Raw genomic sequence first — 23,315 nt, forward strand, 5'->3', positions numbered from 1 at the left:
GCTTCCTGTATGTCATGTGACATACAGGTTCCTGTATGTCACACGACAGTCAGGAAGCAAAGCGATGCTGTACCGATAGAGGGAGCAGGAGGCGGAGTGGCTAGACTGACAGCGTTGGACTTGTGCTGGAAGGGGAGTCAAGCTCAGCTGGGAGGGACAAACAGAGGCACATCGGTACAGACAGAGGCACAGAGAAGGGACAAACAGAAGGCACAGCAGGGGGCAGAGGCACAGAAGGGTCAAACAGAGGCACGGGGGGGGGGGGGGGGGGGGGGTTTAGGGAGGACAAATGGAGGCACAGTGGGGGGCAAATAGAGGCACTAAGGGGGATAAAAACAGACACATGGGGGGACAGAGGCATATGGGGGGGGACAAACAGAGGCACTGGGGGGGGGGACAAACAGAGGCACTGGGGGGGACAAACAGAGGCACTGAGGGGGGGACACAGAGGCACTGAGGGGGGGACACAGAGGCACTGAGGGGGGGACAAACAGAGGCACTGGGGGGGGGGGGGGGGACAAACAGAGGCACTGGGACAAACAGGCACAGTGGGAGACAGAGGCAAAGAGGGGCACTGGAGGCAAAGAGGGGCACTGGAGGCAAAGGGGGGCACTGGAGGCAAAGGGGGGCACTGGAGGCAAAGGGGGGGATAGCGTTCCGACTTAAGAACAGATTCAGGTTAAGAACGAGCCTACAGTCCCTATCGTTTGTTAACCGAGGACTACCTGTACATGAAATTCACAGAAATCAAAAACGTGGACAGTATAATACATATGTTATGCAAGTATTTAATTATAAATGTGTTTTTTACCCTGGGATATTATGGCTGTCACATCTGCTTTAAAGAGGAACGCCAGTGAAAATCATGTAATAAAAAAGTGCTTCATTTTACAATAATTATGTATAAATGATTTAATCAGTGTCTGCCCATTGTAAAAGCTTTCCTCTCCCTGATTAACATTCTGACATTTATCACAGGGTGACATTTTTACTGCTGGCAGGTGATGTCAGTGGAAGTAGCTGCTGCTTGCTTTTTTGGCAGTGCAAACCGCTGTAAACAGCCATTTCCCACAATGCAACGAGGTTCACAGACAGGAAACTGCTAGAACCATGGTCTTCACAGTTTCCTGTGGGAGGGGTTTCACCACAATCAGCCATAAAGAGCGCCCTGATGATCAGTTTATGAAAAGAAATCGATTTCTCATGTAAAAGGAGGTATCAGCTACTGATTGGGATGAAGTTCAATTCTTGGTTACAGTTTCTCTTTAAGTGTATTAACAGTTTCCCAGTTTATTTTTTACACACCATTTGTATCAGAGTCAATGAGTTTAGTATAAATGCCTATTGCAGAAAGATAGGCGGTTTGTGATGTGAATCAAGTATATACGAGTACAGAACAGAGAAAAATGGAAAAAGAATTTCACATTGTTGGGTCTGGGCATACAGAGAGTTCATTTAAGAACACTGTAGCAGCCAGGCTGATTTTCATCACTTACCACACACTTCCTAATACCAAGCAGAGCATTTGCATGTCCATACAGGAAAAGAACATAGTCCAGCTTTTTCAGGTGTAAGCGCTGGAAAAGAAAAACATTAGAACATAAAAATAGTGCATAGAACACACTTATCAGACAATTTCCTAAGCCAGAAACTATTCGTTTGTCATGAGCATGTTTACGTGGAAGTCCCGTCATTTCCTCCCTCAATCCCAGTAACCAGTCTCCTCATTGCAACAAACACCAGCACTGTACCGCTCAATGCAGTACAATGCTATGGTGCTGTGAAGTTCCTACACAAGCACTAAAATATGAAACTAACAGATTACCTTGAGATCAATTTGAAGCAAGATTTCTAGGATCTTGGATAAGTTGTCCTCTGCACTATAGTAGCGCTGATCAGCTAGGGCTTGGTATCCTTCACTGGCAAGAGATTTCACTTTATCATGCAGAGACTGAAGTTCATCCTAAAGAACAAAGAACAGATTACAACCCATAGCTGGTTTCACAACCATCTCCCTTCCCCCTCACAGTCGGCAGTTAGTGGAAAGCATAGACAAACTTTACCAAGAAACTCAAGGCCACATTAAATGACGTATCTGCTTTGTACAGAAGTTTGTTTTCACAAATCCAGCTAAGGCCAGGCACCCACTGATAGCAGCCCTTTAACTTCCTAAAGCGCAATCACTTTGTTCACAGTTTTAGACGCGATTTGCCGGCGTTTGCAATAACTGTACACTGCTTGAGATTTGTGTTTCGTATTTTGAATTAAGTTTTACCTGCATGCCCGGTTAGTGCCGGCTTGCAGAGCATTGCCCTGTCCCCTTGCACATATCACTTATGTACAAAGGGGTGGGGCTACATGCTGGTAGGCGGTACACAGACTCAGCATGCAGGTAAAGACTTTATTCAGAACACCACAAGCGCACACAAAATGGCTGGAAATACAAAAATATAGGAGCACTGCAAAATGGCTTTTAAATCGCTGTGCCAAAGCAATTTTTGCAGCACTCCTATACTTTGTATTGAAGTCTAATCTCACCAAAAAATACTGCAGAACCGACCCTCCTCCCCATTGCAATTTCTCTAATCCCAATTGCTCCTGTGGGCTTGCAGCCATTGACTTTCAATATGGTAGTCAACGTCAATTCCAAAGCACGGAAGCACAGCTAAAAGGGGAGCACATTCTGGCTACCAATAACGGGGGTCACTTTCTGGCTACCTAACACTTGGGCGTCACTCGAGAAGAATTGTACCACTTTTAGAAAATAATTATGAGAAGAATCATACCGCTAAAGATGTTAATTGTAGTAAATTGTACGTGTAGCTACACTGTAGGTAGTCTTTAAAAGATATGATAGCCTACCTTAGAAGCATTACTCTTTCCACTTACACCCCTAAAATGTAAGCAAAAGAAAAAATGACAGCATTATTCCAGTTCACGAAAACAAATTGCCATACTGAACATTCTAAAATAGCAATAAGATCTCTTCACCATCAAAAAAAATTTTAACTTCCTTATTATTAACTCCTTTATACAACAGTATAAAATACTTGCCAAACAGATGCGCTCTTATGCAACCCAAGCTGCATTAAAGTGGTTTGAAACTCATAACATTCAATAAAAATGTGTTTTCCTACTTTATATTACTCATACAGTTATATTTGCTTTTGTGCATAATATTGTCTGTTTACACGTTTCTAAAGTGTAGTTTATCGTTCCCTAAAAGCTGTCATTGCATTTTATTCAAACTGCTTTTTATTATATATTAACATCTTCTAATGAGCTATTCTGAACTCTGTGTGTGTCTGAAGCACAGAGAGCTCCTTTTCACTAGTTACGCTGTTTTGTTTACATTCCAATGTTGTTACAATGTGTGTAAATATACTGTTATCTCAAGTTTGGATGCGGATTTGAAGCTGAATAGCAGGACAACGTGCTTTGTTTAACCATTTCAGTGATATTCTGCTTAAAAAAAAAAAAAAAATTCTGGGATAGTAGCTTTCAAGCTGTGAGGAATCTTTTAGAGCAAAATAGAAATGCTGACTTTCAGACCACTTTAAAAGGAGTTATCAGCCGAAAATTAAAAAATAAGCTTTACTCACCTGGGGCTTTCTCCAGCCCCTTGCTGCCGACTGTCCCACGTCGGGCTCTCCGCATGGTGCAGAGGCCGTTTGTGGGGTCGGCCTTACTGCGCTTGCGCAAACCGCCGCTGTCAATCATCGCCACGTGTTCCGCGCAGGTTCGCACAGACGCAGTAAGGCCAGCCCCGGGGTCAGCCTCTGCACCGTGCAGGTAGCACGGGACGTCGGCGGAGGGGTCAGCGTGGGGCAGTTGGCAGCAAGGGGCTGGAGAAAGCCCCAGCTGAGTAAGGCTCATTTTTGGATTTTTGGCTGATACCTCCCTCAAAGAGGAACTGTAGTGAAATTAACATAATAAGTAAAATCAATGTCAAGGGGGTGTTGAATATGTATAAGTGCACATGTTTGCTGTTGTGCTTCGATATGTATACTGTTTTGCTTCAATTTGTATGCTGTTCTATTAACATTTGGATAGTGTATGTATACAATAATAAATACAAAATAAAAGTTAATACAAAAAAGATGAAAACCCGACACAAAGAACAAGCTCATGAAGCTTTAATATTATTTGGGGAAATAAAAGTAAGCCGATGTGTGGGGGACAATAACCTGCTTTTTTTTTTACAGTACTCAGATTATTTAGTTAGCATTCGCCCATTGTAAAACCTTTCCTCAACCCCATTTACATTCTGTAATTTGTCACAGCTGGCAACAGGATTAGTCCTTCCAGGTGATTTCTGCAGAATGTCTGTTACTGAGAGTTCTATGAACAGAGGGAGATACTGCTTGCTTGGCAGTTGAAAAAAAGCTGTTATTTCCCACGATGCAACGAGGTTCACAGCCATGGTCATGACACCACACTGTGGGAGGGGTTTCACCACAACAGCCATACAGATCCCCCTGATGATCTATTTGAGAAAAGGTAAAGATTTCTTATGGGAATGGGGGTATTTGCTACAGAGTGGGATAACATTTCAATCTTGTGTTTAAGTTCCACTTTAAGTGAACCTGTGCCTAATTGCTTGCAGAGCAGGACTCAGGTCTGACTCGTAAACGGTTGCCTGCTTCTTCCCCTTTAACCAAGCTGCTCCCACTGGTTGCTTACTAATTGAGTCACAAGAATCACATGACTAGTAATGCTGGCAGTTGGCCAATGAGAGCACGTTAATGAGGTATACAGGCAGAAATGTATGATCTACTCAAATGTGTTACTAGAAAGTGCTCTTGCCTCCAGAAGGAAAGCGATTTAAGGCCTTGGATTTAATTGCATAACGCTCTTAAAAGCAATTGCAATTTTGCCACTGAAAAGCAGAGTAATTTCCAAATAGCTTTCCAGGAAAGCGATTTTGGTACCGGCTTTCCCTAATGAAATTGTGCCAAAAATGCACGCAGGGCAATTACGAATTTGGCGAGGCACTTTTGGAATTGCAGGCAATTCGCCTAGCATACATTTCTACTGAAAGTACTCTAGTAGGTTCCAGGCCTAATTGTACAGTGGTGGCCTGGTACACCAAGAAATCTGTAGGCAATCTTCCAATGATTGATCAATCTGTACGGTTTCTTAAATAGAAATCGCTTGGAACGGAACAGAATGCCAGACCCATATACATGTGTTTGCTTGCAGTGGCGTCTGACATTCTGTCAGTTGCAGGAACTATCAGGTGCACACAGAGGGAGGTCAGTTGGGGTCAAGAAGCAGCTGTGCCAGAAACTCCCCAGTTGGATCCTGCCCACATGACCAATAGCAGCCCCATCCCACCCCCTTCCAGCTCACACCCAGGCTGAAACCAACCTGCCCTACACAACACATGCCAGAGTATGCACAGGAACAGACAATTGGTAACAGAAGAATTCATTCCTGGTCAGAAGATGAGCTGACAATTTTGAATGCATACATCAAATGACTGATGAATATTTTACAGTAGACTCTTGTTCTAGTAAACTTCTAGCTATAATGAACTCTGTCCCCAGGTCGTGACCATGTACCTGTATGAATGTACAATGTATGACAAATTCTGATACAGTAAACTACTTGACCAGGTTCCTTGAGGTCCCTACATAAATAAAGACTAGCTCATAAAAAAAAAAAAAAAAACTTTACCAGATAGAGATGCAAAAACAAAACATTGACCTGCATTATTTCATACATCAAAGATATCCTAACCGCAAACAAAAAACCTTGATAGAGGTACTACTTTTACCGAGGCAACAGACATTAGATGGCTGACTGATGTTAAGACTATGATCAGACTCATTCGACATCTGTAACAATAAGCTGATTGGTACAGTTTATCCCTGGCAATGAGAAATGCCAGGGAAGCCAGTGACCTGTATACTTTGTGACTATATGTAACTTTAACACCATCAACAATAACATGCACAGCAAAACATCAAATGGAAGGACTAGATGGATGAAGTTTTTGTTCCTCCTCTGTTGAAGGACAACTGAAGTGAGATGGATATGGAGGCTGCCATATACATTTCCTTCTATACACTTCAAGTTGCCTGGCAGCCCTGCTGATCTTTTTGGCTTTAGCAGTGTCTGAATAACACCTGAAACAAGCATGCAGCCAATCTTGTCAGATCTGACAATGTCAGAAACACCTGATCTGCTGCATGCTTGTTTAGGGTCTATTACTAAAAGTATTGGAGGCAGAGGATCAGCAGGGCTGCCAGGCAACTAGTATTGCTTAAAAGGAAATAAATATGGCAGCCTCCATATTCATTTTTCTTCAGTTGCCCTTTAAGTGCATCTTCCACCACTACTGTTCTTAAAGGACAACTGATGTGAGAAGTAGATGGAGGGTGCCATATTTATTGGGTTTTAAACAATACTAGTTGCCTGGCAGCCCTGCTGATCTATTGTCTGCAGTAGTGTCTGAATCACACCAGAAACAAGCATGCATGCTAATCTTAGATCTGACAAACTCAGGAATACCTGATCTGCTGCATGCTTGTTTATGGTCTATTGATATAAGTATTATGCAGGGCATACACAGCTCGTTTATTTGCGCCAGATCAAGCCAGCGGCTCGATGCCGATGCATATGCTCGCCCCGCCGGCGCTTCCATATCACCGCTCGATTCCCTGCCATTGTCCGCCGGCGGGGATCGAGCGGGTGGGGATCGAGCTAGCTGAATATTATCAGCTGGCCGTATCAGCTGGTCGATACACGGTACAGAAACGTACCGTGTATCCCCAGCATTAGAGGCAGAGGATCAGCAGGGCTGCCAGGCAACTGGTATTGCTTGAAAGGAAATAAATATGGCAGCCTCCATAAACCTTTCATTTCAGTTGTGCTTTAAAAGTGGATCTAAACCCAGAAATTCCTCTGTCCTAAAAAGAATGCACAGTGTTATAACCTTTGGGGAGAAAAATGCTTCATTACAATTTATGGATAATCCTAAAAATAAAGTTTTAACAGGATTAACTATGCAGGGAGCACAGCAAGGGTTAAAGCTTCAGAGCCCAGGAATAAACTAATTACAATCTGATGTAGGTAAACATACATACAGAGCACACTGCCACATTGATTTCTCATGCACTTCTGTTCTGCCCTGTTTCCACTAGGACTGGGTTCAGCATAAATCAGAGTGTGCCTGCCAGCCCCCCCACCAGGCGAGTCCACCAGGGAAACATTGCCCATTATGTGGCCAATGACTTGCTGTCCAGATCACGTGCCATTGCGAATCTGGATGGCATGCTGCAGACTTCTGCAGCACACTCCTGAATACACACAAAATCAATCTGGGTGCATGCTCACATCGCTACAAGTGTCTGTGTGTGTCCTGCAAGACTCACGCCAGCTAGTGGAAACCAGCCCTTATGTGGAATGAAAACTTTACATTGTGCAAGAGTTTAGGTACACTGTGCAAGAGTACTGTGCATGAGTTTAGGTACACTTTTTTTTTTTTTTTTTTTTTTTTTTTTACAGATAACTGAAAATTTAGACAACGTTTGCCCACTGTAGAATTCTTTCTCCCCGATTTACATTCTAAAATATAGAGTGCCTCTTCAAGCGTTACACTATGAGAAACAACAACACATGCAAACTTACTTGAATTTCTCACTCGGGTCATTGCTTTTCACTCTTGTTTTTCCCTTCTTCTGTGAAGACGCTAGAGGAAAAGTCAAGAATTTTAACAGCTGGTATTTCATCATGTGGATGCAAGCTACAGTTACAAGAGCTCCGTCAGTCAAATCCGCAAGCACTCTATGGAGCTGCACTAGTGATGCAATCGCTGGTACATGTGCTTATCTATAATTAGGAAGGCCTTTGCTCTCTGCATGCCCCAGTCACTGGCCCCATTTCTCAGTTAAGTGATTTATGTGACAGAAGCAGAGAGGCTAGATGTAGCCTGTAACCTATACTGAGAAGTGTGTCTCACAGGTCCTAGTCAGTGTTTCATTTGTAAACTATAACCAACAAAATACTGATACCCAATCAGTCACGTAAAACATTTTCTGTAATGCCTGGTACACACCATGCAATTTCCTGTCCCGTTTTCATTTTGTACAGTTTGGACCTGTTAGAAATTCTTCATTCGACCCATCTATCTGATGGGAAATTGCATGGTGTGTACCAGTCATAAAATTCCACTAAAAATGGCTGTGTTCCTACTAGGTGCAAAGGACAAGAAAGCAGTAGGTTGGTATTACTGCAATACAGATCACGAGCAACACAGGAGATGGCTGAAGTGCATTTGTTCCTCAACTACTTCAAGTCCGCCCCGCGCCAATGGGCGTGGCCGCGGTGGCAGCCCAAGGGCCGCCTAACGCCAATTGGTGTCAAGTCCTGGAGCTGCAGTTTCCCAGGGAACGGCCACGTGCATGCGTGATCATTCCCAGCCAGTTCACGGTGTGGAGTTTAGCCTGCTAGCCGCCGATCGCGGCTAGCAGGCTGCTTGTAAATGAAAGGGGGAAGAATTCCCCTTTGTTTACATCCGTTTAACACTGCGGTCGTCAAGTGGTTAAAAGTCAGCCTTGCATTTTTTTCTTAATCTTCCTGTTGGATTTATACTAAAATAATTCTTAGCAAAATGTACCACCCAAAGAAAGCCTAAATGGTGTCGGAAAAAACAAGATATAGATCTTTTCATTGTGATAAGTAGTTTTAAAGTTATTGCCGAATGAATGGGAGGTGAAAGTTGCTCGGATGCATAAGGCAAAACGACACTGAAGGCTGAAGTGGTTGATAAATTTTCAGAGCAGATAAATTGTACTTTGGGACCTTGACATTTGTAAACAGGCAATATTACATGTGCGCAAAAGCAAATATGATCACTATATGGCTAATAAAAAGTAGGAAATCAAATTTTTATTGAATGTTATGTCAGAGTTTTATCCCACTTTAAGGCCTCTTTCACACTGGAGCGTTTTACTATCGATTTCAGACATTTTTCCAATCGCTGGTGATCGCTAGCGTTTTGAGAAGCACTACTTAAATGTAACGCGTACATATGCGATCACCAGTGATTTGCTGAAATCACAAAAAGCACTGCATGCAGCTTTTTTGCCATTTTGGAAATGTTCAATGATATATTATAGAATCACAAAAGGCAATCACTCCAAAATTGCAAAACAAATTCTGCATGCAGCACTTTTGTGATTTCAGCAAATCGCTGGCGATCGCCCAGTTTGAATACTGCCATACACATTGTATTGCAGTAGCGCTTTTCAAAACGTTAGCAATTGCCAGCGATTGAAAAAGCTGTTGAAATTACTAGAAAACCGCTCCAGTGTGAGTGAGGCCTTATTCAGTTTTCAGTCTTATTCAGTTTTCTGAAATAACTGCCCTATATGCCCAACATGCCCAACATGCGCACAGATGCACAACGTTCAGTGAAACAATGCTTTTAGATGTAACCGCTCTCAGTTTGCAGGTTTGAATTTATTGCATGTGGCAGAAGTAGGACTTTTCAATACTGCCACAAGGGCGCATGCATAGCCCCGTGCAGCAGAGCAGAAGAGGCCTTCTCTAGCTGACCGTGGGAAAAATAAATTTGACCTCTGATAGCCCCACTGATGAAGAGAGGTCAAACAAGTATGCAGCTCATTAGATACAAGACCTTCATGCCTTCTGTATTATCACTCTCTCCCCCCCCTCAATCCAGCACCCTACATAACTGTTCTTTCAAACAGCTTCTATAAACTAATCAGCCAGATCTGGCAGCTCATATTTCTTCAAAATTAGGTCAAACTGTGATAAAATATAACCACCCAAAATCAAAATGATATAAATTGTCAGATGGTCGCATGAAAAGCAGAAAACAAAAGTGAATACTACTCACCAGAGTCACAATCCTCAGCTCCTTTGTTAGCCATGTTATCAGATGTCTAGACAAAAATACAATTGTTTTAATAAAAACATTTTGAGGAAGCACAAATATAGCACAGCTCAGCAAAAGGAGATATTCATAAGAAGCTCTAAGCTTCTACTAAGGTGGAGGGACACAGAGATACAGCCTCACTCCATAAACTCTACTGGCGATTGTGCAGCAGAGCCCCTGGGGCCGATCTCAACTTAAATTAGGCAGGAACGCCTGTTGGAGATGCCAAACAGAGCTGGGTTCTTTTGTGCATATGTTTTGGTCATGTCCTAAGATTGTTCCCTTTTGGAAAGATGTACTATCAATCATAAATAGACTACTGAAAATTACTCTCCCATTGGATCCAGGTCTCTTACTACTGGGGAAAATGGAGGAAGATATTCTAACTCAACACAAACAGATACTGGTTAGAACCCTCTGTTTCCAGACCCGCAAAGAAATACTTAAACTGTGGAAAAAACCCTCTGTACCTACATTGGGAATGTGGGCTAAGTCTATTAACTGTTCTCTACCCCTATATAAAAACTACATACCTAAATAGGAGATGCCCAAAGAAATACTATAAAGTTTGGGGCATATGGGAATCCAGAATCATGGACCCTACGGACTCGGAATTTATCCCAATACTGTCATGATAACTTTTCTGTCTTTCTCACTGGTGATGAAAAGATAATGCGGAAATAAGGGGGCGGGGCAAATCGGGGCATGGGTGGTCATCTTTTTCTCTTCTCTCTCTTCCCTTTTTCTCTTCCTCTTCTTCACCTATGTCTTCTTCATCTACAAGGTGGTTTATTGGATACTGGCAACCCAATATATGACACTAATTGGATACTATAACTGTGTTTATGAATCTGTATTATCCTTGCCAATCAGATGGTTCGTATCAAGAATTTCTTTGCTGGATTTTCATATTATTGTAACCACAATTGTACTTTACTGTTCTACCACAGTGTGATGTATGTCTTCCTCTTAAGAAAATCAATAAAATTAAACTGTTAAAAAAAAAAAAAAAAAAAACACTAGGCAGGAAAATAACTAAAACCACTAACCAATTTAGGGCCTTGACACACGGGAGAGCGATTTGCGGGTAGTTTACGTAAAGAAAAAAAATGTTTCACTTACCTGGGCTTTTACCAGCCCCCTGCAGACATGCCCCGCGCCATCACTCAAGGATCCTCCTGTCTCTCGCCACTGGTCACTTTCTAACTAGACGAACGCCACTGCGCGGCTGTACATGTCCTCCCTCCCACCAGTATATTTTTGTACATGTTCACCGATAATCTCAGTTTTCTACTATCGAAACTGTTGATTTTTTTCCCCTACTGACCTACCATGAAATGAATTCCTAGCTGGTGCATAAAATAATTTAAGGTTATGGCACTTATCACTGGCTAATTAGTTGCTAACTGTCATCAAGTCCAATCTACGTATATTTCCGATTATTTTTCTGATCAATTTTCTTGATCATAAAACGGAAATGATCGATTCGACTAATTGATCTGATGAGGAATTGCATGGTGTGTACCTGGCATAAGAGAAGCTGCAAAGATAATTTACATACAGTTTTTACTTTTAGCTTTCTACAACCAGGCCCTGCTGAACAATCCTTTGATCAGGTCATTATAGCTCCTAGCCAATTGGCACATGTAAAATGTTTTTGTTTTTTGAAAACCCCAGTAAGATAGCCTCGCTGGCAGTATGAACGAGTCCGGCTCACCCAGCAGTTCTAAGGCAGGGTTCCGTTTTATTGCATTTTTTTTCTCATCAAATAAAAAAAAAAAAAAAAAAAAAGCCATGCGAAAAACTGCACGTTTTCTGCCAAAAAGCAGAGAACATTAATTTGAACCACTTTTTGCACAGAAATCCAGCAGAAATTGAACACCAGGGAGGTTAATACTGCCAAATACATTTTAATAATTGTTTTATTAGGATTATGCACACGTTGAAGTTGTTCAGTTTCCCATCTCCGTGCTGCCGATGTTCCCGGAGGCTGGGAGAAGCTACTGCTCTAAGCCACTAAGAGACACTCCTTATTAGCATCCATATAATCCACAAAGATCAGCCATGTTTTTGAGGCACATACAGTTTGAAGCTGTGGACTATGGACTCTAGCCCTCCGATGCCTATCTGGACAAGGCGACTGGCTGGCATTTGATGGACATTGAGTGTCTGACTCCTATCTGCTGCAAGTTGCTGGTGCTTGTTGTCATACACATTTCATGTTTTGATATCTTTTGCAATAAAAAGCAAGACTATTTGCAATTTGAAATGGAATGTGCTGATCCCTGTGGATTATATGGATGGGATACCACCTGGTGTTCTGGTGGATTGATCCGTTGTACCTCACTGCGGAAAGGGGTGGGTGGCCGAGGGGCCTAACTTTGTCACTCCATATTAGCAAGACTTGAGAGATATAAGGAATGGATACCTTGCAAAACAGAGACAACAGGAGCTCACATGGTACCATTGATCATGCTCATTGCCTGAAAGTACTGTAATGGGGGTTACCCACAAAATGAAGTTGCTATAAAGGGCAACCAACATGGTCCATCTCCACTTGAGTTCAGGGATCTTTGCTGTACTTTGTCGCTCTCTCTCAAAAACAGGACTGGAACCCACGAACTACAAGCAGCTGACCACCCTCTAATAGAGGGTAACAAACACAATGGAGAGGGGATTGGAAGAGAGACCCAGGGATGATAAAATACAGTAGAATCTCGTCATAGTAAACCTCTGGCTAAAGAAAACTCAGTCCTCTGGTCCCAGCAAATAGGTCCGTATAAATATACAACGTAAAACCAATTCTGATATAGTAAACTACTGATATAGTAAACTACGTTTCCTGCTCCCTTGGCATTTACTATAAAAAGGGATTCTACTGTTCATTTAAATCTTAAAAGTGAGACCGCTTACTTCAGTGACCACACAATTAGGAAAAAAGTAAAAAGAATATGTTCATTTGCACCATAGCAACGTGTTTTGTGAGTACATATGAATAATTTCAATGCCAGCTCACTATAAAAGCCTAGCAATAAATAAGAACTGTTTTCAGTTCTGTGTCATCACTCATCTTATTTGATTTTCATGTATTTTATCATCCCTGGACTCCCCTATTAGAGACTGGCAGAAATGATAAGCCATCAGATTTTCAGATGTAGGATTTCAAGGTGTAATAAGCAGACCCATTTCTAACCATACCTAAATATGGCGAAGCCGAGCAATTTGGCCCCGGCAAATTTGAGCGCACCATAGACCATAATGCGAATAACCGCTGAAGCAGCGCTCAGGATCCAATTTGGACAGCAGCGAAAGACTGAGCTCAACTGTTTAAAAACAGTGTAAGTCATCCGGCAGCAATAGCTGGCAGCTGAATTAAGTCTTCCCCCACTATTGGTGGCCTGGAGGGGGAATAGTAATTAGTGACGCCAGGACTCGTTCAGGAACACAGAAAGCCATTTATCTGCTTCATCCTGCACCCAAATTTGTCTGCGACATTTTTTACATGTATCCAAATATGGCCATATAGATTTTCAAATCCCTTCCTGGCTGATTAAATTACTGGCAGATTTGATTAAAACATCTACTTCCTTAACTTATCAAATTTTAATTCTTTTGATTTGATTCTGATCAGTTTGTCGGTGAAAAGCCTGATCTGCAGTTTTGGAAAACAATGTGAAGGGTGGAGAGCAGGAGTGTTGATGGCCTCATATTGTTGCACTGTACTGAGCAGTATAATGCATGCGGTTTGACCACGGTTCAAAAAAAAAAAAATAAATCTATAGAAACTGAGGTTGTGTGGGCATCATTAACAATTTAATCTGAGTAAATGCCTACTGGATGGGAATTGATCATCTTGGCATATCAGGCCATAATCTGACAGATTCCAAAACTGGGTTGCAAATAAATTTCTCTTAAAATTTTTTTTTTATATATTTGACCCTCTTACGATGGCATTTTTTATTGACTCAAGTATAAGTCTACCCAGCAAAGTGAATAGCTGCACTTGGGAACCAGGAAGGGTTAATGACTGCACGGCATACAGTATTGCAGCCATTAACCCCTCCTGTCTGTTAACCTACTTGGCGGTAATCCAGAGTCAAGCTTGGGACTGACATCCGCAGCTCAGAGCGGTAATCCCGAGCCTGAGTGAGTTATATGGAGGAGCTGCTGCAGATCTCTTTTCTTGTTTTTAGGGTCTAAAAGCTTGTGGAAAAATTGCACGGCTTTTAGACCCCAAATCTGGAAATAATCATAATGCCAGGAAGGTTAAGTGCAGCCAATAATTCCTCCAGGCCCCCAAGTGCTGCAATTATTCACTCCCCCTCCCCCCCCCCCTCCTGTAGCCCAATATTTCTCCCCCGCCTCTCTTTTTTATTAATTGTTGTGGCGAGGACGTTCAGACCTGTGCTTTCTTGGTATTTCCTTTATCAAGAGTCTATTACCACCGGGTAAACTGCTGCAAATGGAAATGTCACAAATTTAGCACACATTATGCCATGTGCACAGTGTTGCTAGTGAGTCATGTATAAGTCGACCACTATACTTTTAGTGAGTCAGATATAATTTGCTAGGCTTATAGTAGAGTACATACACGACATACATACACTTTATAAAGCTCAAATACTCACACTTTGTAAAGCTGAAATATATTGGAGTTGAGGTATTGGTGGAATTAAACTGAGGAGTCAGAGTCGGATGATTTTTGTACCGACTCCACAGCCCTGCACTCAACCTATTGGGAGTTAGTGTAGATTTTTATTTATATCTGCATTCAAACACTAAGTGGCCTGAAAAACTATTTAATGGAATAACTCAGCCAGTATTATTATTTCACCAAGAAGCACCCTCCGCCAAAAGTAAGGGAATGAAAAAAACAAACTGGATAAATAGGAGCAGTTCCTCCGCAATCATAAAACACCTCTCAGTGGGTAGAAATTGCCTTAGCTTGTTGAGAATAAAAAACAGTGCGTACAGCAGCGATAATATGCACTTATTGCAAAGGCAGCCTCAAGAATCCAGTGTTCCACATGAGGTTTCAAATGAATAACTCACAGTTCCACAGCATTCTACAGATCAGGCCTTCCCACTCACATAAAATACACGGAAGCCATGGCCGGCAGCTCCCATGGGGTTTTCTCCCAGTGGTCTGAACACCAGCTGCTTCGGGAACAAACTGAGCTACCATAACTTCCTCATGGGCGTTCTTGCAGGATGACGTCACTGCTGCCGCTTAGATACTTCCAATGCTGGACTCACATCTACACATTTCCATGACAACGGGCATGTGCCTCAAAACCCCTGAAACACTGCCACGTCTTGTATTTTCACTGGCTTTTCAGTTAACACTCTTTGCTTAAGCATACCTTTACATGAAATTTATTTCACTGCAAGCATCACCTACATTTTCCCTAAAGCAACAAGAAAAAAAATCTCATTCATCTCAAAACATAAATAAAAATAGATTAAGAGCACATGTCTTAAATGTTAAAGGTAAACACCAACTTATTATCATCGAAACCCTCTGTACTCCTACAGGAGGGGAAAGGCTCATAAAATGTTAAAGTGGACCTGAACTCAGAACATACTCTCTGCTCAAAAATATACACAACAGCATAATCTTTAAAGAGAACCTGAACTGAAAATGAAAAGTCAAAATAAACAAACAAACACGTCATACTTGCCTCCCGTGTTGTCTTCTACTCTAGTTCTTTCTCCTCTCCTGCGTCCCATTTGTCCACTGTGATCAATGGAATTCTCTGTCCTCCATTTTGAAAATGGCCATTACCCCATAACAGCTTCCTGGTCAGCATACTGTTAAACTGTATTATTGCTTACTTGAGCCATAGGGAAACATGGACATTACCTTGCACATTCAGTTGTAACTGACAGCAGCTGATATATAACTGACAGTAACTGGTATATTTCAGTTCTGACAAAAATCTTGTCAGAACTGGAAGTGATCACTGTAAGAAGAAAATGGTGAACTGAGAGGAACTGACGGTGAGGTTAGTATGTAATACTGTAGTATGGAATATTTGCAGCTACATGTGTTTATTTTCAATAATTTTACTCAGTTCAGGTTCCCTTTACAGAAAAAACATTTCTTTGTTACAGCTGATACAAAACCTAAAATAAATCTGCACGGTTTCCACTTCCTGATTCATGAAAGCAGACATATTGCTAACATCCTGTGCTATCAAATGAGCTTATCTGCCATGGCTAGCAGGTGACAGGGGAGTGATCAAAATACAACTTGTGATTAGACAGCCTAAACTCTCTAAATACATACAGGGTGTATTGCGCTGTTTTCCTACTGTCCTGTGCAAGAGTTCAGGTCCACTTTAATAGGGGAACAATTCCCTAAAAACACACGTGCAATGTAAAAAAAAGTTTCATCAGCATGTAAGAAGTCTTATGGCCCAGCGGTAAACATCCACACTGGTTCCCTGTCACTACTGACATAATGATCATGGACTCAAGGTTCAGGTAGGCCACCCTGGAGTGTTATGGAGTCATGCCTAGACAAGTAAAGGTATATTGTTTAGACCCCTTGAGTGAAACGCATGCAATACATTCATTGAAAGAACTGATTGAAGGAGTATCATTTGGCAAATGTTTTGGGAAAGGAAGAGTTACTAGAAATGCCGATGCAGGGTTTGGGCATCTGAGGCTCGTGCCTGTTGTCATAGAAACATGTAGAACGAAGTCCAGCACTGAAAGCATTTTAGTCGCTGCAGTGATGTAATAACACAAAAACATTCACAAGGAAATTGTAGGGCCATTTGTTACAAAAACAACCAGTGTTCTAACCAGTTGGGGAGCAAACTCTAAGGGAGATATGCCAGGGCGAGGACTCCATGTACTGTAAGAGAGTAACGGGGTCTGGCTTGGTGGTGGTGAGGGGGGGGGGGGGGGGTAGTTTGAAAGGAAACCTCATCTAAAGGGGGCCTCCAAGCAGACATGCTAGTTGATGGATTAAAGGGAGAATTACTCTGGTTTTAAACTGTGCAATATATTTCGTCCAATGCGGGCACTACCATATTTTCCCTATTAGACCAATTTGACAGGTGGAAGTTCGTGGTTTGGCAATTTGTTCGGTATTTTTTACATACCTTTTAAAGGAAGCCAGAGAAAAGACAAAGTACTATTATCCGTCTCTACAGCTAAGAATAGTACTGTGCCTGTGCAGTACTATTCTCTGTCAGAGAGACTCGGAGGGAGCGCACTGTGCATGCATAAAACTGCCCGCTACTGGCCGAAGTTACAGGACCCAGTACTGGCGCAGGAGAAGGACGGCGGCGTGGGAGTGATCTGTGCGGACGGGGCTGGAGGAAGCCCCAGGTAAGTATGAAGCTTGTACTTTGTCTCGTCTCTGGTACACTTTAAGTAATGAAAGGCTGCAGTTCTGAATCAGATTTGCTAAATTTTACTTTAACTTTGACAAGTATGGGCATGCATGCTCCGACGCACACAAATAAGACTACAAGTAACACAAGTAAGACAACTAGCGCAGAACGCTCCCAAGGAAGCGCGGTGGGGGCATGCGCAAGGCCAAGCGTGTGCAGAAGCCCACCACTGGGGGCAACTAACCGGATTACTAGGAGTCATAGCGCCAGAATGGAGGGGCTGAAGAGGACGGACGAGGGAGGACAAGGTCTTTATGGAGCTGGAGGAAGCCCTAGGCAAGCATAAATAAGCTCCAGTGTACCATCTCCGGTACATTTTAATGAGCGCGTCACGCCGATGGGCGTGACCGTGGCGGCAGCCCTAGGACCGCCTAACGCCGACTGGCGTCAAGTCCTGGAGCTGCAGTTTAACAGGGAACATGGGTGCGTATGCACGATCGAACCCTGCCGGTTCCCAGCCTGCTAGCTGCGATCACGGCTAGCAGACTGTTAGCAAATGAAAGGGGAAAGAAATCCTGATGCCTATGAGAGGCGGAGAAGAGGACGGATCGCCGTCCTAAGCCAATCAGGACAGGCCAGGGGAGTAGGAAGGAGAGGGAAGGGGAGGGAAAATCAGGCAAAGAAAGCCTGAAAAACCAAAAACACAGGATCGCAAGAGCTATTAGACACCTCCAGAAGAATGTCCCGTTAAGGACAAGAAAAGGAGGTAAGAATCATTTGTGTGTCTAGTTGTAGAGCCCCATCTACACGATACGATTCTTTGTGCGATTCGATTACGATTCTATTTACGATCCGATTAAACCCGACATGTCCGACCGGGATTCGAATTAATTCGATTTGCCATTGTTTTGCAATGGCAAATCGAATTTAATCCCAGTTAGACATGTCTGATTTAATCAGATCGTAAATAGAATCGTAATCGAATCGCACAAAGAATCATATCGTGTAGATTGGGCTTAAAACTGCAGCAGCCTGACAAAGCTGCACAGCACTGTTCTAAAAAAAAAAAAAATGGCCTGGTCACTAGGGGGGTTTAAACCCAGGGTGGTTAAAGGTGTGCGCTGTGTGACATGACACCCTATGTGCCCCTCTATGTTTGTATTTTACTGAGGTCGAATCAAGTTGAAGAAGTCAACCAATCTTTGGCAACTACACTGATAAGGAACGCAGCAGGATTTTATTGTTGTTTGGACTACCTAATACAGGTTACTGCTGGCAAACCAACTAAGGAACTTTTGCGATCACATAACTTGTGCAGCTTAAAGGGAAGGTTCAAGCAAAATAAAAAAAATGAGTTTCACTTACCTGGGGCTTCTCCCAGCCCCCTGCAGCCATCCTGTGCCCTCGCAGTCACTCACTGCTGCTCCAGTCCCCCGCTGGCAGCTTGCCGACCTCGGAGGTCGGCGGGACGCATTGCGTACATTTTTACGCATTCCCGCTAGTGCAGGAACATTAACACATACATTTTTACGCATTACTGGTTTAATGCGTAAAAATTTACGCATTGAACTAGTAATGCGTAAAATGTATGTGTTAATGTTCCTGCACTAGCGGGAATGCGTAAAAATGTACGCAATGCGTCCCGCCGACCTCCGAGCTGCCAGCGGGGGACTGGAGCAGCAGTGAGTGACTGCGAGGGCACAGGATGGCTGCAGGGGGCTGGGAGAAGCCCCAGGTAAGTGAAACTCACTTTTTTATTTTGCTTGGACCTTCCCTTTAAAATGTAGAATCTTAGGAAACTGATATTGCTTAAAAGGAAATAAATATGGCAACCTGGCATATCCCTCTCACTTCAGTTGTCCTTTAGCACGTGTATGTAGCTTATCTTCAAATTACCAGTCTACAAGTGAAAAGTCTCTCAGAAGACATTGAAATACTTTAGCATCCACTTTTTCAAGCTGGAACAGAAAGCCAAGGCCGCAGTAATCAAAACAAGACAGATAAAGACTAGAAAAACAGTCTGGTCTGCTGAATGTTTATTCCTGCAGGGGTACACATAACTTGGTGCGAGTATGAATCTATGGAGGCAGCCTGTCTTGCATTAGCAGTTCAGGCTGGTGGTTGTTGTTTGCAATGTGATAGGAGATTTACAGGATTAATGAGCAGCTGACAAATCAGAGGCCATAACCAGTATTAGTACAGTATTCCTAATATGGGTGCTCAATAGGTGTACATATCTGCTTTATTAATGTTTTATATAGCACTAAGAGTAGAAGTTAGAAAAAGGTATTAAAATTAAAAAAAAAAAAAATAATCGAGTTTTAAAATAGTGTGGGTGTTAAATTATCTTGATGGTTAGATTTTAGAGATTTCTGCTTATGTCCGTCTCTGTGACTAGGTCTCTGACAGCAAAGAAAACAAACAAAAAAAAAAAAGGGAAATCCATCCATGCATAATATGAGTAGAGACTGTCACTGTGGGGAAACCATGGCAGCCTTTGTGACAGACGAGACCAGGAGCCAAAACCACCGTATATCGCCTACGGGGAAAACCCCATCCCTGCTCGGTACTCCAGGTCCTGCTGGAACCGGATGGTCGCTCTCCTGGGGTCCTTACTAGCTGTAGATGGCACCACACTAGTAGGAAGGACACCTCCAAAGGAGGTGTAGTGGGCAACGAAGAAGGGTGAAGGTGCCCAAACATAAAATCCTTTTTGGCTCCCATGCTACAAACTTTTTTTTTTTTTATTGTGCTTGAATAAACCTTACCTGATCTAAACCCTTGTTTTATCTGGGTTGGTTTCTGCTGAAGTATCCGCACTGTTGGCTTACAGCCAGCTGATAGCAGCTGAATGTTGGCAATAGGGATCCGTAAAAAGGCAGCTGTATTTTTATTTTATTTTTTTAACAGCAGGAAAACGCATCGTTCCCACCACACTGCGATTTTGCATTGGAAGCATTATGTGCGTCTTTTTTAACCCTACCTAACAGACGAACTGTCTAATAAAATATACAGAAACAATAGTGGAGGTAGCCCTGCAATTATCAGCCTTTAAAGTGGGCATGAACTATTGCACAAGACAGAAGGAAAGTCGAGAAATGCACCCTGTATGCATTTAGAGAATTTAGCCTGTCTAATTCACCCTCATCTATAATAAATCACAAGTTGCAATTTGATCCCTTAGCTGTGTTAGCTGACTGCCATGGCAGATAAGCTCATATGAAAGCACAGGATGTTTGCAGTATGTCTACTTCCTGCTTTCATGGAAGCAGACTTGATTTATTTTAGAATTTGAATCAGCTGTAACAAAGGTTATTATGCTGTTGCGTATCTGTTAGAGCAGAGAGGAAGTTCTCAGTTCAGGGCCACTTTAAAGTGGATCCGAGATGAACTTTTACTCCTTGCATAATTGTGTTCCTTTCCTATGGTTTATAGGGCATTCATCAAGCCAAATACTTTTTGTTTTTGTTTTAATACTATAATTACCTATAAACTAAATAAGCCACGCCCACAGGTTTTCAGAGAGCCTTTCAGACAGTAGCAAGGGCTCATGGGAGCTCAGTCTGGGCAGGAGGAGGTATTACTAGCCAGAGATTTCAGAGGCAGAGGGGAGGAGGAGGGGGTATTAGGTTTTTTTGCTCAAGATGCAGATAAGCCTGCCTCTGTGTAATGTTTACAAACATGACTGCTGTCATTGTATCACAGAAAGAAATGATCATATTCTATTTAAGCTGTTTGCAGCTAGATTTGCTGTGTAAACCATCTAAACTTTAGATAACATATATACACAAGTTACTTGTTATAGTTAGTTTTTCATCTTGGATCCGCTTTAAATTAAGAGAACAAGGAAGAAAAGCGGTTAAGCAAAGACTATCTATTTGTGTTGCTCGTCAGGATGAAGAACAATCCTGCGGGTGACATTAACGTGTCTTTACAGTGCTCATCTCCTACACTCAGGTAAACGCAGAGTGTACGGTTTCTGTGGGAAAGGAAAGCGAAACAATTGTGCAGCACATGACTGAGCTACCAGTGGGTAGGGTAAGAAGGAAAACAATTCCCTGATCGGTCGCAGTCCAGTGTGCCATTTCTAGGTTCTTGTTTTTATTGTTTGATAATCACTGTGTCACTATATGACTGATAGGTCAATAATGTGGCTAAAAATACTCTATTACAGTAGCAATTAGTTTTCAGTCATAATTATGCGATCAGCCATAGTTAAAAATGGTAATCACATAAAGTTATTTATCATAAATAGGCTGTTAGAACCATGTGTATTTAGATTGCATTAGGAGTATATATTATTTTATGACTAATAAGAGTGCTTTAATTGTTTGTAGGCACATTATTGACTTGAACCGAAAAATTATCTTTAGAATGAGTTGTACCAATGGTGCTGTAGTAATAGCTTTTTGCATAACACCCGGGTAATGATTGGCTGTTAAAAAAAAACAACAAGAGGACAAAACCAGTATATGCTGCTCAAAAAAACTGCACTTTATTAGAGATAATTTAAAAAGGCACACACATATATAATGAAAGGAATGTCAGGGAGTAGCCTGACATATAGATTAATGTATTATTGGATAAAATACTATGTGCTGAAACTGTCTAGGACAGAAAAACCAATCCCATATGAATAGCAATTAATGAATTTTATGGATCAGGTCACAACTACCTAGCAATGGCATGATATTACCCAACAAATCTGACCAAACCACAATACTAACAATGAGCTATATGAAGCCCAATGAATATAGGCAGATGCCTATAAGGCCTGATGCAGGTGATCCATTGCACCTTGGTGACACCAACATAATGTTCCCGTGAGGAGACCCAAATGATTGGCTGTTAAGTGCTCAGCTTAATCGTTTAAATTTGTTTTTAAGATTTGTCGGGGGAACCTCCATAATGGTGCTCAGGATCAACATGTGGTTGTCAAGAACACAGAAAGCACAGCCTTTGCAGTGGACAGCAACATTATGTTCTAGAAGTCAAGTTGACAAAGGGCGGAGCCTAAAGAGCGAGGGATGCTGAGTGAGCTCAAGGAGAAACTGATATGCGCATTGATTTTCTGTAACTTTGTAAGTTCACTACCTTTTAATTTTTTAAATAAAAAGCGGTTTTACACTATGTTAGCCATATTTGAGTCTTAGGATTCTCGGTTTTGGAGGAACACGCTGATGGTATCTGCAGAGCGTTACTTGCTGGTCTGTGCTGGGTCAGCCATGACCTGTGGTGAGTGGCTTTATTGAGTATATGGTGAAGGAGCACTGGGTGTCAGTGTAACAACTGGGAGCACTGGTGAATTTATTCATGCCCCAGTCATACAGTATCACACTATTGCAGTGACTTTCTGTCTTTTATGTTTGGAATACTCGAAAGGAAGACCACATTTAAAGGGATACTGTAGAGGGGTCTGGGTAAAAGTAACCGGGGCTTCTAATGGTCTCCCACAGACATCCTGTGCCCGCGCAGCCACTCACTGATGCTCCGGCTCCGCCTCCGGTTCACTTCTGGAATTTCAGACTTTAAAGTCTGAAAACCACTGCGCCTGCGTTGCCGTGTCCTCGCTCCCACCGATGTCACCAGGAGCATACTGCACAAGTACAGACCATAGACTGACATCTGCAGACTGGGCCTGCGCAGTACACACCTGGTGACATCAGGGGAAGCGAGGACACGGCAACGCAGGCGCAGTGATTTTCAGACTTTAAAGTCTGAAATTCCAGAAGTGAACCAGAGGCAGGGCCGGAGCATTGGGGAGTGGCTGCGCGGGCACAGGATGTCTGTGGGGGACCATTAGAAGGGGTGGGTAACTTCAACTCATTTTCCCCCGACCCCCCTACAGTGTCCCTTTAAAGATCCTGTGTACTGGCTGGGCCAGAGGCGTTGCTTGCTGATCCTGAGAAGGGCAGCCCAAATATCTGGTGAGCGTATAGTATAACCATTTACCACAGGAAGATCGGGAGAGGTTTCTCATACCTAAGGACTCTGGGAGGAATTTTATGTGGACTTAGATAATGTTTATGTATTAAGGGACATTGTTTTATGATTTTTTCTGC

General features: G+C 42.5%; 1 protein-coding gene across 1 annotated transcript in view; it reads right to left on the reverse strand.

Moving 5' to 3' along the window:
* TTC3 (tetratricopeptide repeat domain 3) overlaps positions 1-23,315 on the reverse strand; it is a 155,620-nt gene that overhangs the window by 61,969 nt on the left and 70,336 nt on the right. Inside the window, 5 exon segments of the mRNA XM_068270424.1 lie at positions 1,497-1,577; positions 1,826-1,963; positions 2,863-2,893; positions 7,636-7,696; positions 9,869-9,914. Of these exon segments, the coding sequence (XP_068126525.1) occupies positions 1,497-1,577; positions 1,826-1,963; positions 2,863-2,893; positions 7,636-7,696; positions 9,869-9,914 (357 nt within the window).

The sequence above is a fragment of the Hyperolius riggenbachi genome, chromosome 2, assembly GCF_040937935.1.
Source record: "Hyperolius riggenbachi isolate aHypRig1 chromosome 2, aHypRig1.pri, whole genome shotgun sequence".
NCBI classification, from domain to species: domain Eukaryota; kingdom Metazoa; phylum Chordata; class Amphibia; order Anura; family Hyperoliidae; genus Hyperolius; species Hyperolius riggenbachi.